The sequence below is a fragment of the Stenella coeruleoalba genome, assembly GCF_951394435.1.
Source record: "Stenella coeruleoalba genome assembly, chromosome: 11".
Taxonomy (NCBI): domain Eukaryota; kingdom Metazoa; phylum Chordata; class Mammalia; order Artiodactyla; family Delphinidae; genus Stenella; species Stenella coeruleoalba.
In genome coordinates this window covers 90,504,043-90,521,708 of record NC_137157.1, presented here as the reverse complement: position 1 = coordinate 90,521,708, position 17,666 = coordinate 90,504,043, and the positions used below count along the sequence as shown (strand labels likewise).

General features: G+C 37.9%; 1 protein-coding gene across 1 annotated transcript; it reads right to left on the bottom strand.

Annotated features, from left to right (window-relative positions):
* Positions 1–2,575: 2,575 nt before the first annotated feature.
* WBP11 (WW domain binding protein 11) lies at positions 2,576–17,620 on the bottom strand. The gene is made up of 12 exons (XM_079936423.1): positions 17,483–17,620; positions 15,608–15,734; positions 15,057–15,088; positions 14,099–14,192; positions 11,066–11,262; positions 10,032–10,165; positions 9,623–9,822; positions 8,837–9,028; positions 6,766–6,870; positions 6,076–6,366; positions 4,756–4,938; positions 2,576–3,584 (listed from the first exon to the last, which is right to left on the bottom strand). Exons 2-12 carry the CDS (start codon positions 15,669–15,671, stop codon positions 3,151–3,153), a joined length of 1,926 nt encoding a protein of 641 aa, XP_079792549.1. The 5' UTR covers positions 15,672–15,734; positions 17,483–17,620; the 3' UTR covers positions 2,576–3,150.
* Between the last annotated feature and the right edge of the window lie 46 nt (positions 17,621–17,666).

Genomic DNA, 17,666 nt, shown 5'->3' with positions numbered 1-17,666 from the left:
GCAAAATGAGAATTGCAACTAGACCTTAGATGTCACCTCGGGCTTTATGCTGATTCCATGCCATGTGATGATCCTTAATTCACACTTTATAGTACCTTAAAGGAATTTCACAATGATGTTAAGGAGTGATTAATGTGTAATAAAGCGATACTTGGATAAAGAAATGGTAATATTTATCCATATACCTGACTGAAGATTTATATCAGGCTTACATTTCACAGCAGTGATCTAACCAGAACAAACATTTTTATAAAACCATGATGTAAATGACAAATGCAGAAAAACAGAAAAATAGATCAATGGGAACAGGATAGAAAGCCCAGAGATAAACCCATGAACATAGGTCACCTTATCTTTGATCAAAGAGGCAAGAGTGTACAATGGAGAAAAGACAGCCTCTTCAATAAGTGGTGCTGGGAAAACCGGACAGCTACATGTAAAAACATGAAATTAGAACACTTCCTAACACCACACACAAAAATAAACTCAAAATCGATTAAAGACCTAAATGTAAGGCCAGACACTATAAAATTCTTAGTGGAAAACATAGGCAGAACACCCTTTGACATAAATTGCAGCAAGATCTTTTTTGACCCACCTCCTAGAGCAATGGAAATAAAAACAAAAATAAGCAAATGGGACCTAAAGAAACTTAAAAGCTTTTACACAACAAAGGAAACCATAAACACAACGAAAAGACAACCCTAAGAATGGGAGAAAATATTTGCAGATGAAGCAACTGACAAAGGATTAATCTCCAAAATATACAAGCAGCTCATGCAGCTCAATATCAAGAAAACAAACAACCCCATCCAAAAATGGGTGGAAGACCTAAACAGACATTCTCCAAAGAAGATATACAGATTGCTAACAAACACATGAAAGGATGCTCAACATCACTAATCATTAGAGAAATGCAAATGAAAACCACAATGAGGTATCACTTCACACCGGTCAGAATGGCCATCACCAAAAAATCTACAATTAATGCTGGAGAGGGTGTGGAGAAAATGGAAACCTCTTGCACTGTTGACGGGAATGTAAACTGATACAGCCACTATGGAGAACATATGGAGAGTCCTTAAAAAACTAAAAATGGAACTACCATATGACCCAGCAAGCCCACTACTGAGCATATTCCATGAGAAAACCATAATTCAAAGAGTCATGTACCACAATGTTCATTGCAGCACTATTTACAATAGCCAGGACATGGAAACAACCTAAGTGTCCATCAACAGATGAACGGATAAAGATGTGGCACATATATACAGTGGAATATTATTCAGCCATAAAAAGAAACAAAATTGAGTCACTTGTAGGGAGGTGAATGGACCTAGAGTCTGTCATACAGAGTGAAGTAAGTCAGAAAGAGAAAAACAAATACTGCATGCTAACACATATATATGGAATCTAAAAAAAAAAAAAAAAAAAAAAAGGTTCTCATGAACCTAGGGGCAGAACAGGAAAAAAGATGCAGACGTAGAGAATGGAGTTGAGGACACAGAGAGTGGGAAGGGTAAACTGGGATGAAGTGAGAGCGTAGTGTTGATATATACACACTACCAAATGTAAAACAGCTAGTGGGAAGCAGCCACATAGCACAGGGATATCAGCTCGGTGCTTTGTGACCACCTAGAGGGGTGGCATAGGGAGGGTGGGAGGGAGACGTAAGGGGGAGGGGATATGGGGATATATGTATGCGTATGGCTGATTCACGCTGTTATACAGCGGAAACTAGCACAACATTGTGAAGCAATTATACTCCAATAATGATGTTTAAAAAAAAATAAAAGAATTGACACTACATATTAGAAGCTAAAATCAATAAAAGCAAAAAACTGGGGTGACTACTAAGTGGACAGAAAAAAAAAAAGAAAAAAGATACAACGGGAAAGTAAGACCAGGTATGTCTAGCCTAAACGCAATGCATAGATTGTCTCACTGTGTGTATACATATGGTGTGTGTCTTCGTGTATGAAATACACACTATGGGTGCCTGGATAAATCACACGAGCCCTTTAGTTCCAATACCTGCCTCTGTAAAATGGGGAAAATACCTCCCCAGGATTACTGGATAGGTATTAGTTATTAAAACACTTCGTAAAGAAAGCATCAATGCAAATTAAAAGTGTTAAACATTCTCATTCATTTTCTGTGCTTCTAATAATAAAGGCTCATATAAATGACAAATTCAAAAAAGAAAAAGTAGCAGCCTTTTCTGACTGATAGTTTAGAAATGATTTAAAAGAACCTTTTGCCATTCACTAGTATCAGTTCACAAAGCTCTGGAGAAGAAAGTAATCTTTGAGAAGACGACTCATCTTTTTAGCAATATATAAACCCTCTCAATTTCTCCAAAGCTAACATATAATAAACCTAAAGGAAAGTAATTATCTCTTCTTCATCCTTTAAAATTTAAAACTTAACATGTTAACCACGTTTTCAATAAAATTCTCATTCCATACCAGAAATGGTAGTTCCTTAAACCCAAGTTTTAAATACTTGCTTCTTTTCTGCCCATAAAACAGATATTATGTTTATACGTTATCAGTAACACAGAGGATGTCTTGGTGTAGAACATTTATTTATTTATTCCATGAAACACTTAAAGTTTAGGTCAGTGGGAAATAATTTTAATCAAAGAATTGTACATTTTCTTCCCACATATCTTGCTTTGTATTAGGAAATGACATTGTGACCCATTTCACTACAATATTACAAAATATTTACAAGAAAACATTAAAAATAACTCAAACATGAAAGGCAAGATGGGGTGAAATAAACTGGTTTTTTAGAAATCTCTACTCCAGTGCCCACAGCACACGAGAATCAAAACAAATAAGTAACAAAGATCCCCTTGATGACAAGTTTCCAAGGAACTGGAGTAGGGGAAGAAGTGGGATGAAAATGGTGGTATGAAAGGGGATGGATGTTAGCAGCACTGCTTCAATAACCAATCTATTTTGAATGAAATACCCTCTTTTATATGCAGTAAATTCTGAACAAGGCTAAACTTTAGGATATTCCTTGAACTGAAATTAAAAATACCCTGACAGTGAAAGTGGCTCTTTCACCTAAGTTGAATAAGGGCCTCTCTCTCCATGAACCACTGATGTGAACAGAAGCCTGTTCTAGCATCAAAAGCTGTCACAGCAGCCCTTCCATCTCTTTCATGAATGCTTCATAAACATCATCCTTAGTTTGTACTGAGACGGGAACAGATGGACCGGATTTGGGGGCTGCTTTGGCAAGAGGCACAGCAGAATCATCCTCTGACTTTCTCTGGGGAGTAGCAGTAGCCCCTTTATTCTCCCGACGTACCCTCAGTGCGGTGGGCACAAATCGAGTAATCTCTGCCTTGGGATTAGTGATCTGTGGCTTGGCACTGATGGTTGCTGTGGCTTTCTTCTCAATGGTGGCTGCACTTGTATCATCCGCCTTGGGTCGCTGGATCAAGTTGGGTGGAGCACTTAAAACCCCCGGGTTCGGCAAAGGAGCTGGTGGGAAAAGCCCAGGTGGGGCAGGTCCAAGTGGAGGCACCAAAGGTGGGCGCATCATGCCAGGACGAGGTGGAGGGATACCTAAATGAAGGAGAAAACGGGCAGATGAATACCACAAGGATAAAATTTAACTACTATTAAGGATGTTAAAAACATAGGTTGACAATTTTTTTAAATGGAAAATTTATAGAAAATAAATCATGTTGTTTGCTATTTGAAACTCAGGAATATATTCTGATAGTAAAGAATATCTTTTATAAAACAGTATTCACCTTCTGTTTGTATCCCTGTACTTATGTTTTTTCCTCTCTCAGTAATGTGCTCCTTTAAACTTATAAAGTAAAATTAACAACATCAACTGGTTTCAAATATGATCTCAAATTGTCAAATCTGAAATTTGACAGCCCAAGATTCTATTCTACCTGTAGATCGCAGATGCTATCAGAACGAAGGTTGGGGATTTGATTCCCATCCGTTATTTACTGATTTGCACAACACTTCTCCCCCTCAAAAGGTAACTCAATGGATAGGAAATATAATTTTAACCCTGGGATGAGAAAATCTAATCACAAAATGTCACCATTACTGGAAAAGAATTCACGTCTTATTGTTGGCTCAGACATACCATCATCATTTACCAGGAAGTGCAGATTTAATTTCTCCAAATGCCTCTTCTAAGATTGTGATTATAAAATACCAAATTTCATCAAACCTAAGATGCTATTGCTTATACAGACTCATAATTATTCCAAATACCACTGAGAGAGAGAAAAAAAGTTCAAGTCCAAGCTGAGGAGCTTAAAAGGAGACCTTCACATTAAACTGAGACAGTCAGTGTAGTAAACCATACATACCTGTCACATCTAAGGAGATCACAAGGAAATTTGCATATCTAACCTTGATACTGGGTAAAGAGAATGGAAAAAAACATCTCCCTTGTGATTGTAAACTCAACTGATACTCATGCAGATGTATGGCATGACTTCACAATTCTAAGTGTGGTCCTAAAAAAAAAGTCTTAAATGAAGAATTTAATCCAAAGTGTTCTCTGGGTGGAAAAAGTCCCTCATGTGATAGGTAGAATCAAAGGCAAATACCATCTGGAAGAACTCAACTTCAATCTACGCCAAAAGCAAATAAAAACCACTATTTTAAGATACCCCTTGATTTCAGGATATTGAAATGTGAAAATGTCTTAGAGCAAATGAGATATATAGTAGACAAGTTTTTGTCATAGAAATCAATGCCTCACCTGGAGGTGCAGGGGGAGGTAGCCTGGGTGGGGGTCCCCGAGGAGGAGGGCCAGGAGGCAGACCTGGAGGTGGACCAGGGGGAGGGCCAGGGGGTCGACCTGGTGGTGGTCCTGGAGGTAAAAGTCGGGGTAAAGGCCCTCGGAGCCCTGGCATTCCGGGTGGTCTCAGGAATGGAGGAGCTCCTAAAAAGAGAAAAGTGATTAGTTAATGTCAAACAAATATATTCGAAGTAGTAACTGCGGTATAAGGTGACTGAGATTTAGTTTAACTTATCACGTTAACCTGAAATCAGGTAACTTCAACATTTATTATGGACCATTTCTCTTTATTTCCCAGCACTGACAAAATCACAGCTCTGCTGGGCTGGAAATATATGAAGATGAGACTTCTTAAATGGTTCCAATATAAGCTGAAAATGGAATATAGAGCAGGGTGCTTTAAGGATCCCCTGAAACTCATTAAGATATACAGACAAAGACCACTGAGAATGTCATAAGAAAGGTAATTTTGCTTTGCACCAATCAGAAGAGGATGAATTCAACTGAAGATTTAATTGGCTGACTACAGGATGAAGGACTAAAATCATAATTAGCCAACAAGTTTTACATGTTGTTTCAAATTGTAAATAAACTTTTTTAAACTTTTAAGCCAAAGACTTGATTAACACTGATGACTCTGTCTCTAACTATAATGATTACACTGATATCCAAAAACTCCCAACCAAAGAAGGATACACAACAGTATTTACTGTGCTCTAGTCCTGCTTGCTACCAACTCAGAACTGGGTCAACTTGTCATATTAAAAAGTAATACTGGGCTTCCCTGGTGGCGCAGTGGTTGAGAGTCCGCCTGTGGATGCAGGGGACATGGGTTCGTGCCCCGGTCTGGGAAGATCCCACGTGCCGCGGAGCGGCTGGGCCCGTGAGCCATGGCCGCTGAGCCTGCACGTCCGGAGCCTGTGCTCCGCAATGGGAGAGGCCACAACAGTGAGAGGCCCGTGTACCGCAAAACAAACCAAAAAAAAAACTAATACTAAAGAAACTCCCAGTTACATACTCCAGGTTTCTGCCGACTAAAATCAGAACTAACCCTGAAAAAGGAAGAGCTTTGGAGAAAAAGATGGCTGTCAGAAGCACTATGACTTGCAAACAATGTTGTAGGAATGAGCAAGTTGTGCTTATCCTTTGAGAATCTTGACTTCTTAGGGAATTACACGAGGAGGAAACAAGAAATCATCAACACTAATGATGTATATTTTTTGAAATAACTTCATTTTAACCACATTTAGACTTATTTATTTACAACGTGTAAGTACTTACCTGGAGGTGGTCCAGGAGGAAGGCCTGTAGGTGGTCCAGGTGGCCGTAAAGGTGGAGCAGGTGGTGGTCCAAGAGGAGGTGGTCCTGGCATGGGAGGTGCTTGTATCTGAGAAGGAGGAACAGACTGTGGAGGAGCCTGCTGCTGTGAAGCAGCAGAAGATGTGCCATCAGACAGAGATTCCTCCTTATGCTGTTTCTGTGACTGCTTTTCTGCTTCAGAATCATCAGAATCTTCATCATCGTCTTCTGAAAATTCCTCTACTTCTCGTCCCTCCTCAGGGATTTCCTGACCTGAAAGAAATTTTAAACCAGGCACATGGAGTTGACTCATTTCTTACAGCCTGTAAAACAGCGATGCCTGAAACACATGCTCAATAAATGCTTTCTTAAAATTAACAATCAAGTCTTCTTCAATAAAATACTTAGATAACGCAAGAATAAAATAGTATTCTACTTATCCATGCTAGTGTAGCAGAGTGGAATGAGCCCAAGTTTTAGAACAAGACAGACCTGAACTTAAATGCCAGTCCAACTACTTACTAGTCATGTAACTTTGGGCAGCTGAACCTTGACTTTTGAAAAACAAGGATTTATTACTTGATTGCTGACATATTAAATAGGAAAATATATGTAAAGCAACCGGCAGGAGGAAATACCAAAAGGTGATTCGCTGTTCTTTCCCTGCCTTACCTGCCATTCGAAGCATCATGGCTTGAAGAGGAGTCAGCTCCTTCATGTTCTTCTTCTTCTTCCTCCTTGATTTCCCAGGCATATCTGCAAATCGCACACTCAGACCTGAAGGGTCAGAGAAGGGAGAATGGAGTGGATTGGGATCAACAAAATTCAGTATATGCTTACTATAAGACAAACGCTATAAAGTACTAGATATAATTGCTTCCCACTACTTGGCAGAGAGACATAGCCATATTAAAGATAGTAAATCAAATGCCAACTGATGGTAAATATATGCTACAGTGATTTCAAAGTTACAAATTTAAAAAATTTAAAGAATGCTATTAACATCTTTATGCCAATAAAATCAAACACCCAGATTAAAATAATAGATGATTTTCTAGAAAAATATAAATTACTTATAATTGGTCAAAGAAGTGATAAGATCAGAACATAAAAAATTAAAATGGTAGTCAAAGAGCAAGCCCCTCAAAGGCACCTGGCCCAAATAATTTTACGAGAAAATTCAGCCAAACGTTAAGTTACAGAAATTTACTGTAAAAGGGCACAGGAAAAGACGGAATGCTACCCACAACTTGAAGCTAGCATAACCCTAATACCAAAACTAACCTGCTGGCCAACATAAAATACAAGCAAATTGAATTCAATAGTGTTTTAAAAGAAAAATACATCATAAACATGCAGCATTGGTCCCAGAAATGCAAAATGGTTTAACATTAGAAAAGCCATGAATATAATTCATTACAATAAACAACTGAAAGAAAAATAATAACATCCCAACAGATACTTACGAAGTATTTATAATAAAAACTCTTAGCAAACTTAGACTAGAAGGAAACTTCTCGACCTGACAAGGGCTCTCCACTAGACACCTAAACATGCTAAATGGTGCAGTATTAGGAGCGTTCTTATTCTTAGACGGTAAACATTTACAGGAGGATAGAAGTTCCACGTGGGCAGGGCTTCAGCATTATTTACTCTGCATCCTTAGTGTCTAGAAAAATGCCTTGCATATAGTAGAAACTCAATTATTAGCTGAATGTCAAATTATAGTTAGGATAACCATTTCCAGCACATGTGCACTGATGAATATATATAAGAAAAACTAACTAGTAAAAACAAACAAAAAAAACTAGTTGGCTGAAAAAAAGGAAGATGAGGCAAATGATCGCAGTCTAGAGAAAAAAAGAACTGCTGTGGCTCTAGCAACTTTCTATTGATATTTTAAAGTACTAGGTCCTACCTTAAGTGTCCTCTATCATTTTTCATTACCAGCTCTATCCACCCCTTTAAACTAGCTTTCTGGTTTGCAATAATGATTCTTAAGAAATATCAGGAGAAAAATTTATCATTATTAATACTAATATCAGTAGTATTGCTAATATATACTGTGTTGCAGCCTGCAAAAACAATTACCAAAGAAGCTCCAAGACTACTGAAATGTGACAAACTATACATTTTGTAAATTTTCTTGATGAATGCCATAGCTTCTTTCTAAAAGTATATGTAACTCAGTCTGAATTTATCATAATCAAACAAACACATAACACACATTATAAGTATGACATGTTTCCATTAAATCATGACTCTACTCACAGGTGTACCTTTATGTTAACTATGGTTCTCGTTCATGTAAGATACCACGAGCACAGAAAATTTAAAGGGCTTTGAATGTAGATATTTAAACAGACTCATTAAAAACCATGTGGTTTTCTTGATACAATTATGTGGTTATTCTCTCTTTCCTATACATATCCATGACAGAACATCTTTATGCTGTTGAATAGCTAAGAATAGCTATCTTTTTCCCCAAAAGTGGACTTTACCACATAGGCTTTTTTTTTAAATTACATATACTGCTTAGATTTTTTTTCCCCCTCATAATTATCCATCTAGTACTTATTATGTGTCAACAACTTTGAGATTTTAGAAATATAAAGATGAATAAAGCATTGATCCCTCCTTTCAAGGACCTCACAATTGCCTTCACAGATCCATTAATAAATCAGGACCTTAGGCTTGTGTGCTTCTTATTGATCAATATCATGGAATTTTCATCTGCACATACCTGACTTCTTTTCTTCATTGTTTTCTCTCTCATTATCATCACGGTGCACAAATTCATCCCCTTCACTTTCTCCATCTGATCTGTCAGTGTCGCTGTCATCAGTACTGTCGTCATGCTTATCCTGATCCATGTCTTCGGGATAGCCGTCATCTTCACTGGTGCTGGAAACATCATCATCATGACCCCGTTGAGCTGAAAAGGGAGGAGGAAGCCGGGAACAAGTTATACATGTGGATCCTCCACTACATGGCACCCCCAAATACAGAAAATCAGGCTATTTAACTCAAAATAATTTGTTTTAAAAATTTCTATGTATGATCTCAGCTATTCATATAGTCTGACAATATTTTCACTTGACAATCGTTTTAAATTCTTTTTGATATGTAAGATTTTTTCTAAAAGGTTCAAATTTGAAAACAAATTCTACTTAGAAGGTTACAGACAGACATGCACATACACAATCACTGTGACTGGATACAACGATGCTCTAGTCTGATGATGATAAAGCTGAAAGGGAAGCGGGTATCCAAGCTATCCAGGTCTTAAGGAATTGATGGTAAGAGAGTGACATCTTCAAGAAGTCTAATTTAAAACACAACAAACATTTCCATACTTCCTTATGCATGCTGCTTTTACTTGGGTAGATTCTATGATTTATCCATCTGTTGGTATGTACATGCTATCCTCATTTATTTCCCAAGCTCTGAGGGTGGTGAACAAGATGGTTCCACAGCCAACATAAAAAATGATAGTGGAAAGGTTCTAAGAGCAAAAGGAACTCCTTACCAAGTTCGGGACTATATAACATGTCTTCATCTCGCCTACGAGGGGGAAGATCTAGGGCAAAGCCCACTTTACGGCCATACATTTGCAAGACTTGAGGAGGAGGTGGACCAGGGGGAGGACCAGGAGGCTTCCTGCCAGGGGGCAAACGTGGAACACCATGTCCAAGAAGAGGAAGTATAGAAACTGCCCGAGTTGGAGGTCTGTAAAGAAAATGTACAGTAATCACATTAATGAGGTATCTACTTCCTCTTCTGAACAATTTTCAAAGGATTTCTCATTTCATAGCTAATCAAATGAGGAACTGCTTACATCCCCACTGTCCTTTGTTTCCCACTGCATTAATTTTGGCACAGGACAGTCAAGAGACGCTTCTACTACACGCTGTTTGACTCTGTTACCACTTCCTTACCCATAGGCTGAAGTCTTCTTAAGGATGGAGGGCGGCTGGGCGCCAGGAAGTGGAATGTCCTGGATCAGGATGTTGGAAGGTGCATGCGGCATATCTGGCAAAGGAATGCTCTCCACCTCCACATGCTGCGCATTCTGAAACAGGGAGAATCTTTCAATAGATAAGAGTAATCCCCAAACTCAACACTAAAAATTCAACATCAGAACCTGGATTTGCTTTCCACCTAACACAAATATCATGAAAAACAAGAATACAAAGCTGCAAGTCAACATTGCTAAAGACTGCCAATCAACTGAAACTTCAGAATAATATATATTCAGTGGTAGAGCGTGGGCTCTAAAATTAGTCTGCCTTTGCTGAATTTCTGTCACATATGAGCTGTATGACTTTAGCAAGTTACCTTAGCTTCCTTATCTGTAAAATGGGACCCATACTAGCTACTTTACCAAAATTATACCATTTGTTTTTTTTTTCATTTTTATTTTGAGGCAAAATTTACAATGAAATGTACAAATCCAATGAGTTCTGACAAATGCATATACCTCATACTCCCTCCCAATCAATCCCTAACACTGTCCCAAGGCAACCACTGATACAAAATCTTTCCTCCATAAATTAGTTTTGCCTGGTGTTCAGTGGAATCATAACCATGAAGAAAGGATCGCATGTTTTTGAGATTTATCCATTAAAAAAATGTGTTTAAATCTCATGTTGTTTTGAGTATCAGTTGATCATTCCTTTTTATGATTGAGTAGTATTCCATTTTATGAATATATAACAGCTGATCCATGATCTTCTTCATGGGCAGCTGGGCTGTTTCCACTCTTCAGCTATTACTGTACTGGCGGGTAGATCAACTTCTCTTGTATAAATACACAGATTTATATTTGCTGGCTCATGGGGTAGGTGTATGTTTAGTTGACAAGAAACTGCCAAGAGGAGGTGGTTCAACACGATCAGGTCTCCCATGAACAACTTTAAGAGCAGATCTAAACATAAAGTTTTAGTTTAGCTCTGAAAAGAAACTTGATTACCTTGACAGCATCAAAATATTGGCTAAGTTGAGCCCTCTTCTGTTCATATTCTACTTCTAGCTTTCTCAATTCTTTGTAAATATCTGGATTCTCTTTCTCATAGAGTCGTAAAATACGTTCAAAGGTTTCACGTAGCTTTTTACGCTTGTCTTTCAGCACTTTCTCATTTAACTGTGGCTGTTGCACTGGGTTAAACTCTGAGAGAAAAGAGCAGATTATGAAATTAAATACAAAAAAGTCACTTTGTCTAGGTATCAATAGGCTATATCATTTAATAAAAATCTCCTTATATGTTAAAACTTTTCAAAAGGATCCAGACACCAGATATATTCTTGTCAAAAGAAATGCACTATTTATTAAAATTCCACCCCTTTAAGAAGCCCATTAATTTTACTTCCTTTTCTAAGAAATGTCACCTAATTGACTTTATCATCATTGTAATAAAAATCAATTTTCACTCCTCTATGCTAACAACCTGATATAGTGAAGCTTCAGTCAGACAAACCTGGGTTTACATGCTACACTGGCTCTGTCATTTAATTCTGAGATCTCTGGCATTTTACTTGAATTCTCTGATCTTCAGCTTCTTCATCTGGAAAATGGAGACATCAACTACTTCACAATCAAGCTCTGATGATCAAATGAGAACACAAATAAAATATCCAGTGGTGTCTGGCTTACCACTCAACTGTTACTTTTATATGGGTTAGTATTCCTTTTTAGCTACCATATAAGCCTTTCTCTCCCATGTGTTCAACATGGGGCTTAATTTCAGGTCCCTAAAAGGGACCAAGAGAGATTAGCACAGGACTCCCAGGCCTGCCTAGTCAACCATACCTGCCTCCCTCCATCCCCCTTGCCAGTAACTGACTCAGAGATTAATCGGCATACGATCCAAATTGGGACCAGATCCTCCTCTGAGATTTTAAATATGGGAGAGAGAAGCTCTCACAAGCAGGAATGAAATAAAACTAGAGCAGTCTATGGCCTCATCTCTCAACCACCACTAATTCCACACACATATTCCACCTTCTATACCAAGAAATTCACTAGCAGTATGCTGACAGAGAGTGGTCAGACAGATGGACAGTCTTGCTAATGATATCTGGGTTTTTGAGACAAGCTTCCCTCCAGAATCTCCCAATTATGGGAGTCAAGGTATACTTTTTTCTGCTTAATTTGTATTGAGTTTTATAAATTGTAATTAGAGCTCTGATGAATAGTGTTCCTTCCTTGTTCTTAAAAGAATCACAAGCTTAATTGTCATCTTTCTTAAATCCTATTAACTTAACCTTGATGACTTACTCAAAACTAGAAGTATGGCCTCAAACCACACTATTCCTAGTGTGATTAATGAAAGTGCTAAATGCTTGACTTTAAATCCCAGCTCTGCCACTTCCTAACAGTATAACCTTGAGAAAGGTACATAACGTCTCTGTGCCTGAGTTTCCTCATCTGTAAAATAGGGGCAATACACCTACCCAAAACAGTTGTCATGAAGATTAAATGAAAACGTGGGGAAAAAACCTGGTATGTAACAAGGTAAGAGCTCAATAAACCTCAGTTATTACTATACAATTTGGGGTCATTCAGTAGGTAATATCCTGACATCCTAGGGCTAGGAACTGTCCCTACCAATATTTAGAACAGGCCACAAGTGGAATCAGTTATAGCTGAACTGGGAAAGACGCGAGATGACACAGCCTGACCCAGAACTCTTGCCCAGGCTGGCTGCAGAGGCTCTGCCACATTATTCCAGAAAGCTTGTAATACCATAACCCCACATAACTGGATTTTTTGAACCCCATTTAATGCATCATTGAGAAGTTCCACTGTATCTCTTTTACTCACTATCTCTGTTTTTTAGGCAAACCACCAAACTTGTTTGGAAACCTTTGTAAACAAAACTTGTAAAGATCACTTTAACATGCAATTTAAAAAAAAACGGCAGGGGGCAGAAGACAGAATTGGCAAAAATTTGACAGCTGAAAAGCATGGAGTTAGCTAGGCTATTTTATTTTTGGATGTTTGAAAGCTACTAAAAAAAAAGGAAAATGAAAAACTCCATGTTCTAAAGTTAAGAGAATGGGCTGAATATGGAATCCGTTTTGTGACTCGTCCTCTGTATTAATTATAACTACCTAAAGCCACTTTGCACCATTCTGACTCCTACTTTTACTTAATTGTATAATGTTCTGTTAAAAATACTTTCTAGGATTTTTTCCCTCACATACCTGCAAGTATAAAGTATATAAATAAGGGAAGTAAAGGTTGATTAAATATGTTATAGGATCTTTGGAACTTGGTAAAACTGCATTCTATTTTGAAGAGGTTTTGGTTAAACTAAAGAAACTTTTTTGTAAGTTAGGATAAAACTTCCAATGGCAGCATCACAGATGATTCTCAAGCAACTCAGATACAAGAAAAGACAACATGCAATTATTTCATGTGATTCCAGTTATGACAAAGCAGTGATATTGAAGATGCACATGATGAGACTGGATAAAATTATTCTGTTTAGTGTGAAAAAGGAAGAAATCCTAATACGATAGTTTTAAAATTTGATTTTAAGTATTTGATTTCTTCTATATCCTTACTAAGTGGTCAATTATCTTTGCATCTTCTCATTGGAAAAGATGGGAAATTGACTTATATTCATGGTGGTCCAATATTTAGATTTAAACGGTAGTTGCCAATATTAAAATACAAAACAAAAAAACCCCAAGGTGATTTCAAAATCCAGACTTAGTATTCTCTTAAAAAAATGAGCAAGCCAAACTGGGCTTTTGTTAACTTATAAAAAACAATTAGCTAAAGCTAAAGAATGGCTTCCCTCTCATTCTAGATGAGCTTTCCAGTTTGTAATAGCCCCTCACCCCACTGTTCTTCTAACTCTAAAACTAAATCTAAGCATCACATGCCATAAGCTTTTCTATATTTCTTGTGTCTGTGCTGTTTCACTCATTACCTGCCTGCCTCTATGTATCAGACTATTATCCCTGTTGTAAAATCCAGCCCTTTATAAATTCTTACCCATTTCATCCAATTTTTCCATGTCCCGGATAATTTGTTTGGGATCCTTCATCTTTAAAACTGCAGCTCGTACCATCATGCGCTGTTTTTTGTTCTTAGAAAAATGAAAAAAGAGCAGAATTTAAAGAAGCTGAACACTCCTGAGTTTTCGTTTCAATTTGTTTCAACAATCCATGTAAACTGAAGTTGAACTTCTCCTTGGTTTCTGATCACTTGTTTCAACCACCAGAAACAGAGTTATGTAATTAATTTCTTACTCCCCAAAATGTTTCAACTTCAGACAAAAAGATAAATGTTATTTATTAGAAGTGTTTTCTTAGGCAAGTATTTCTTTTTAACCTTGTGAGACTTAGCAGTTACTTAAGTATTTTAAGGGTTTTTTTTCTTAAAACAAAGTTTGCAGCTAAATTCTAAAATTATACATTAGAGAAAAATTTTGCAGAAATTTAATGTCAGCAATGAAACAAGAATAAACAGTTGAAAACTATTAAAAAACTAGGTTCTCTCAATGTGTTAAGGTATGATACTAAAAAGTAAACCCTTTCTTATTCTGGGGAAGCTTTTTGCCACAAACTCAACAACTACATAGTCAAGAAAATGGATGTACAAAGCTATCATCACATTTACTTCCATTCACTAACTCAGTGGCTTCTAACAAAGCAGTATGTTATAATAAATAGCAAAAGAGAATTATTTTTTTAAGTATTTATTTAAGTCACTGGGAAGGGTAATCAAATAAACCATGTTACAGTAACCCATCATGAGCTCATCTACAAAATTATTTCAGTTCAGTTTCTAAGTATAGTATTTTGGCTTAGTAAATCTTACGGTTTGTTATGAGAAGCATAAAATATCTTTTCTGGAAAATAACTGGAAATGTTTTCTAAATCCACTCATCTCAAATAACAAGATGTGCCAAACTACATTTATATCTAACAGGATGCTTCTGAAATCGTACCTTCTTTAATTCTCTCTTCCGAGCTTCTTTTCCTTAAGAGAGGGAGAGAGGAAGAATATAAAACTTTAAAATCCTGAACATTAGCATTTCCTCCAATTTAATACAGATTACTGTCGGAGGTTGCCCCGTGCACTGTAGGATATTTAGCAGCATTCTTGCCTCTACCCACTAGATGCCAATAGCACCCTTCCAATTATGTCAACCAAAAATGTCTCAAGACATTTTTAAGTTCCTTAAAAAATAACTATGAATCTGAAAAGATGTCATAAAATACTAAATAAGAACTTGCAAAACAGTTTGTTCAAAATTCCAAATACAAAGAGAATTGCCAATTCTACTTTGCAAGTCAATCAAATTAGAAACACGGGTACTAATTTTTTTCATGCTTAAAAGTTTTAATCATGTGCCCACTAGAACACTAGATAACTTTATACAACTGACACCTCCTAACACTGCTGATCTTGTAATTAAGAAATAATAAAGTACACTCCCTAAAGCTTACAGTTTTTACCACCCCTCTTCTTCATCATTCCACATTAATGGACACTTACTGGCTTGGTCTGTGGGGTTCATAAATTTTCCACTCTTGGTGGATGATGTAGATCTCCGTCCCATGTTGACAATTTGTGTGGTTTACTTGCTTGTTTAAAAAACAAAACAAAAACAAAACCTAAAAACCTGCAAAGACAAAAAAATAGCTTATTTTTCCTAGATTTACAAAATGTCTTCCTTTTTATATTTATAAAATTTTCTTCCTACCAATCTCTGAAAAGAAACTTTTATTATTAAGACCTTGTTCTTTCCCTAGTTTTGACTTTAGTGTGCAGGAAAGACAGCCTCAACTTCTCTAACCACAAAAAATTAGATTCCTATTATTATTTATAACATAATGGTAATGGGTCTGAAGACCACTATGAATATCATTAAGTCGTCAATTAACTTTCTTTTCTGGATCACAGCACTGACTCGTCAACTGAAAAAATCAATCAAAAAATGCCTCAACAATATGACATAAACCATGTAGATGAGAAGCCATTAGTTCTTTTCCTATATCCCCTCCCTTTATTTACATGTAGGTTGAAAAAGGAATAAAAAGGGAACAGGGTAATGATCTGGGCTCAACGACAAATAGCTCAGCCTTGCCTCTCTCCACGGTTTCTTGGCATGTATTCCCATCATCTCTAAGACAGTAAGAACTCATTAATTTAAGCCTATTTAATTCAGATTTAGTTCTAATTCAGATGCAATTCCTGACGCTCAAGCAGAAGCTTAAACCATAACTAAAAACACAAATATTCAAAATAAAGTATTGATATTATATGAGAGATCTTCTAAAAACATCAACATTAAGATATTTTATTAATAATGCCTACTTGACTCCTGATTTGTATTTTTTAAGGTAACCAAAAGGGATAACTGTGTTTGAGGGAACCTATTTTATAAATCAACATTTTAATTAACCGAAACACTACTATATCCCTTCTTCCTGTCATTCCAAATGAATGAGGTTTAGCTTTTTGATACTTGCTCTTTCCAATAATAAAGGGTGATAAATTTCCTTCCTTTTGAAAGCAGACACTTTTCAAGCGTGGGAAAGGTAAGATCATGAGGTAGATTTTTTAGCAGACCACAGAATTACACCTTCCCCTCATGAAGATTCTGCCAGGCAAGTTTATTGGTGAATGCGTCTTTCAGCAACTGTTCAACTGCCTTGCTTTCTGCTAAAAGCTTCCAAGCTGTTCCAGTGGCAACCGATTTGCCCTGTCAAGGGTTTCCTTCTCAGAAAAACCGGGAGCGAGGGAGAAGGAAGCGGAAACAAGCAAAATTAGCAGAAATAGAAGCTCTTACATCTTTGATGGCCTGGATCTTTTCTGCCTCCCTCTTTCAATTACCCTCAGGCCCGTGTTTTTAACCCTCCTCTCCCACACCTGAAACCTAGAATAGATACGAAGTACAGAAAATTTTTACAGAAGACACTGGACTCTTAGTTTGCATGCACAGACTACTTTTCTATCTCAAAGCAGAGGTGATAGGGAAATCGGGTCACGGGGCTGTTCAGGGAAACTCTCAACAGTCAAAGAGGCTACAAAGGGACGGAGCCCAAGTCCACCATAGGAGCCAACAGCATTAGCAACTGCCAAAACCACAGCGACAGTTGACCCTGCCTCGAGGTGCAGGACATCAAGCCTAAGGCAACCAACCGGGCAACGTCAGGAGGCGGCACTGACCGACCCGGGCGAAGTCAGCCGCTTGACCGCTGGACGCCGCGCCGCCCCAGGGGATCCCCTAGTCCGCGATCGCGGAGACCCCAACTGCTGAGAAGAAGAGCAGGGCGGAAGGGCCTCGTGTCCCCGAGGCAACCGCGCGGGCCCCGGGAAGAGACGGGAAAGATGAAAAAACGGAGCGGAACGATCCCGCACACTCACACTTCTGCTGGGCTCCTGGGGCTATGAGAAGCGGGGAGGGGACGATTCTCGGCCTCTTTGACTTCGTAGGGCCCTTCACCTCTGCCTCTCAATCAGCCCACCAGCCCCCGCCATCTTGAAACCTCGCGCTCCTCCGCCATCCTTACGTCACTTCCTGTCCCTACGGGCCGAAGATCTCAGCGTT

Excerpts from the sequence above, each read along its gene's own strand:
- WBP11 (XM_079936423.1), bottom strand. The coding sequence starts at position 15,671 with ATGGGACGGAGATCTACATCATCCACCAAGAGTGGAAAATTTATGAAC. Across the intron at positions 11,263-14,098 it reads GGAAAAATTGGATGAAATGG|AGTTTAACCCAGTGCAACAG; the intron begins GTAAGAATTTAT and ends CTTTTCTCTCAG. Across the intron at positions 9,823-10,031 it reads AAGAAGACTTCAGCCTATGG|ACCTCCAACTCGGGCAGTTT; the intron begins GTAAGGAAGTGG and ends TTTTCTTTACAG.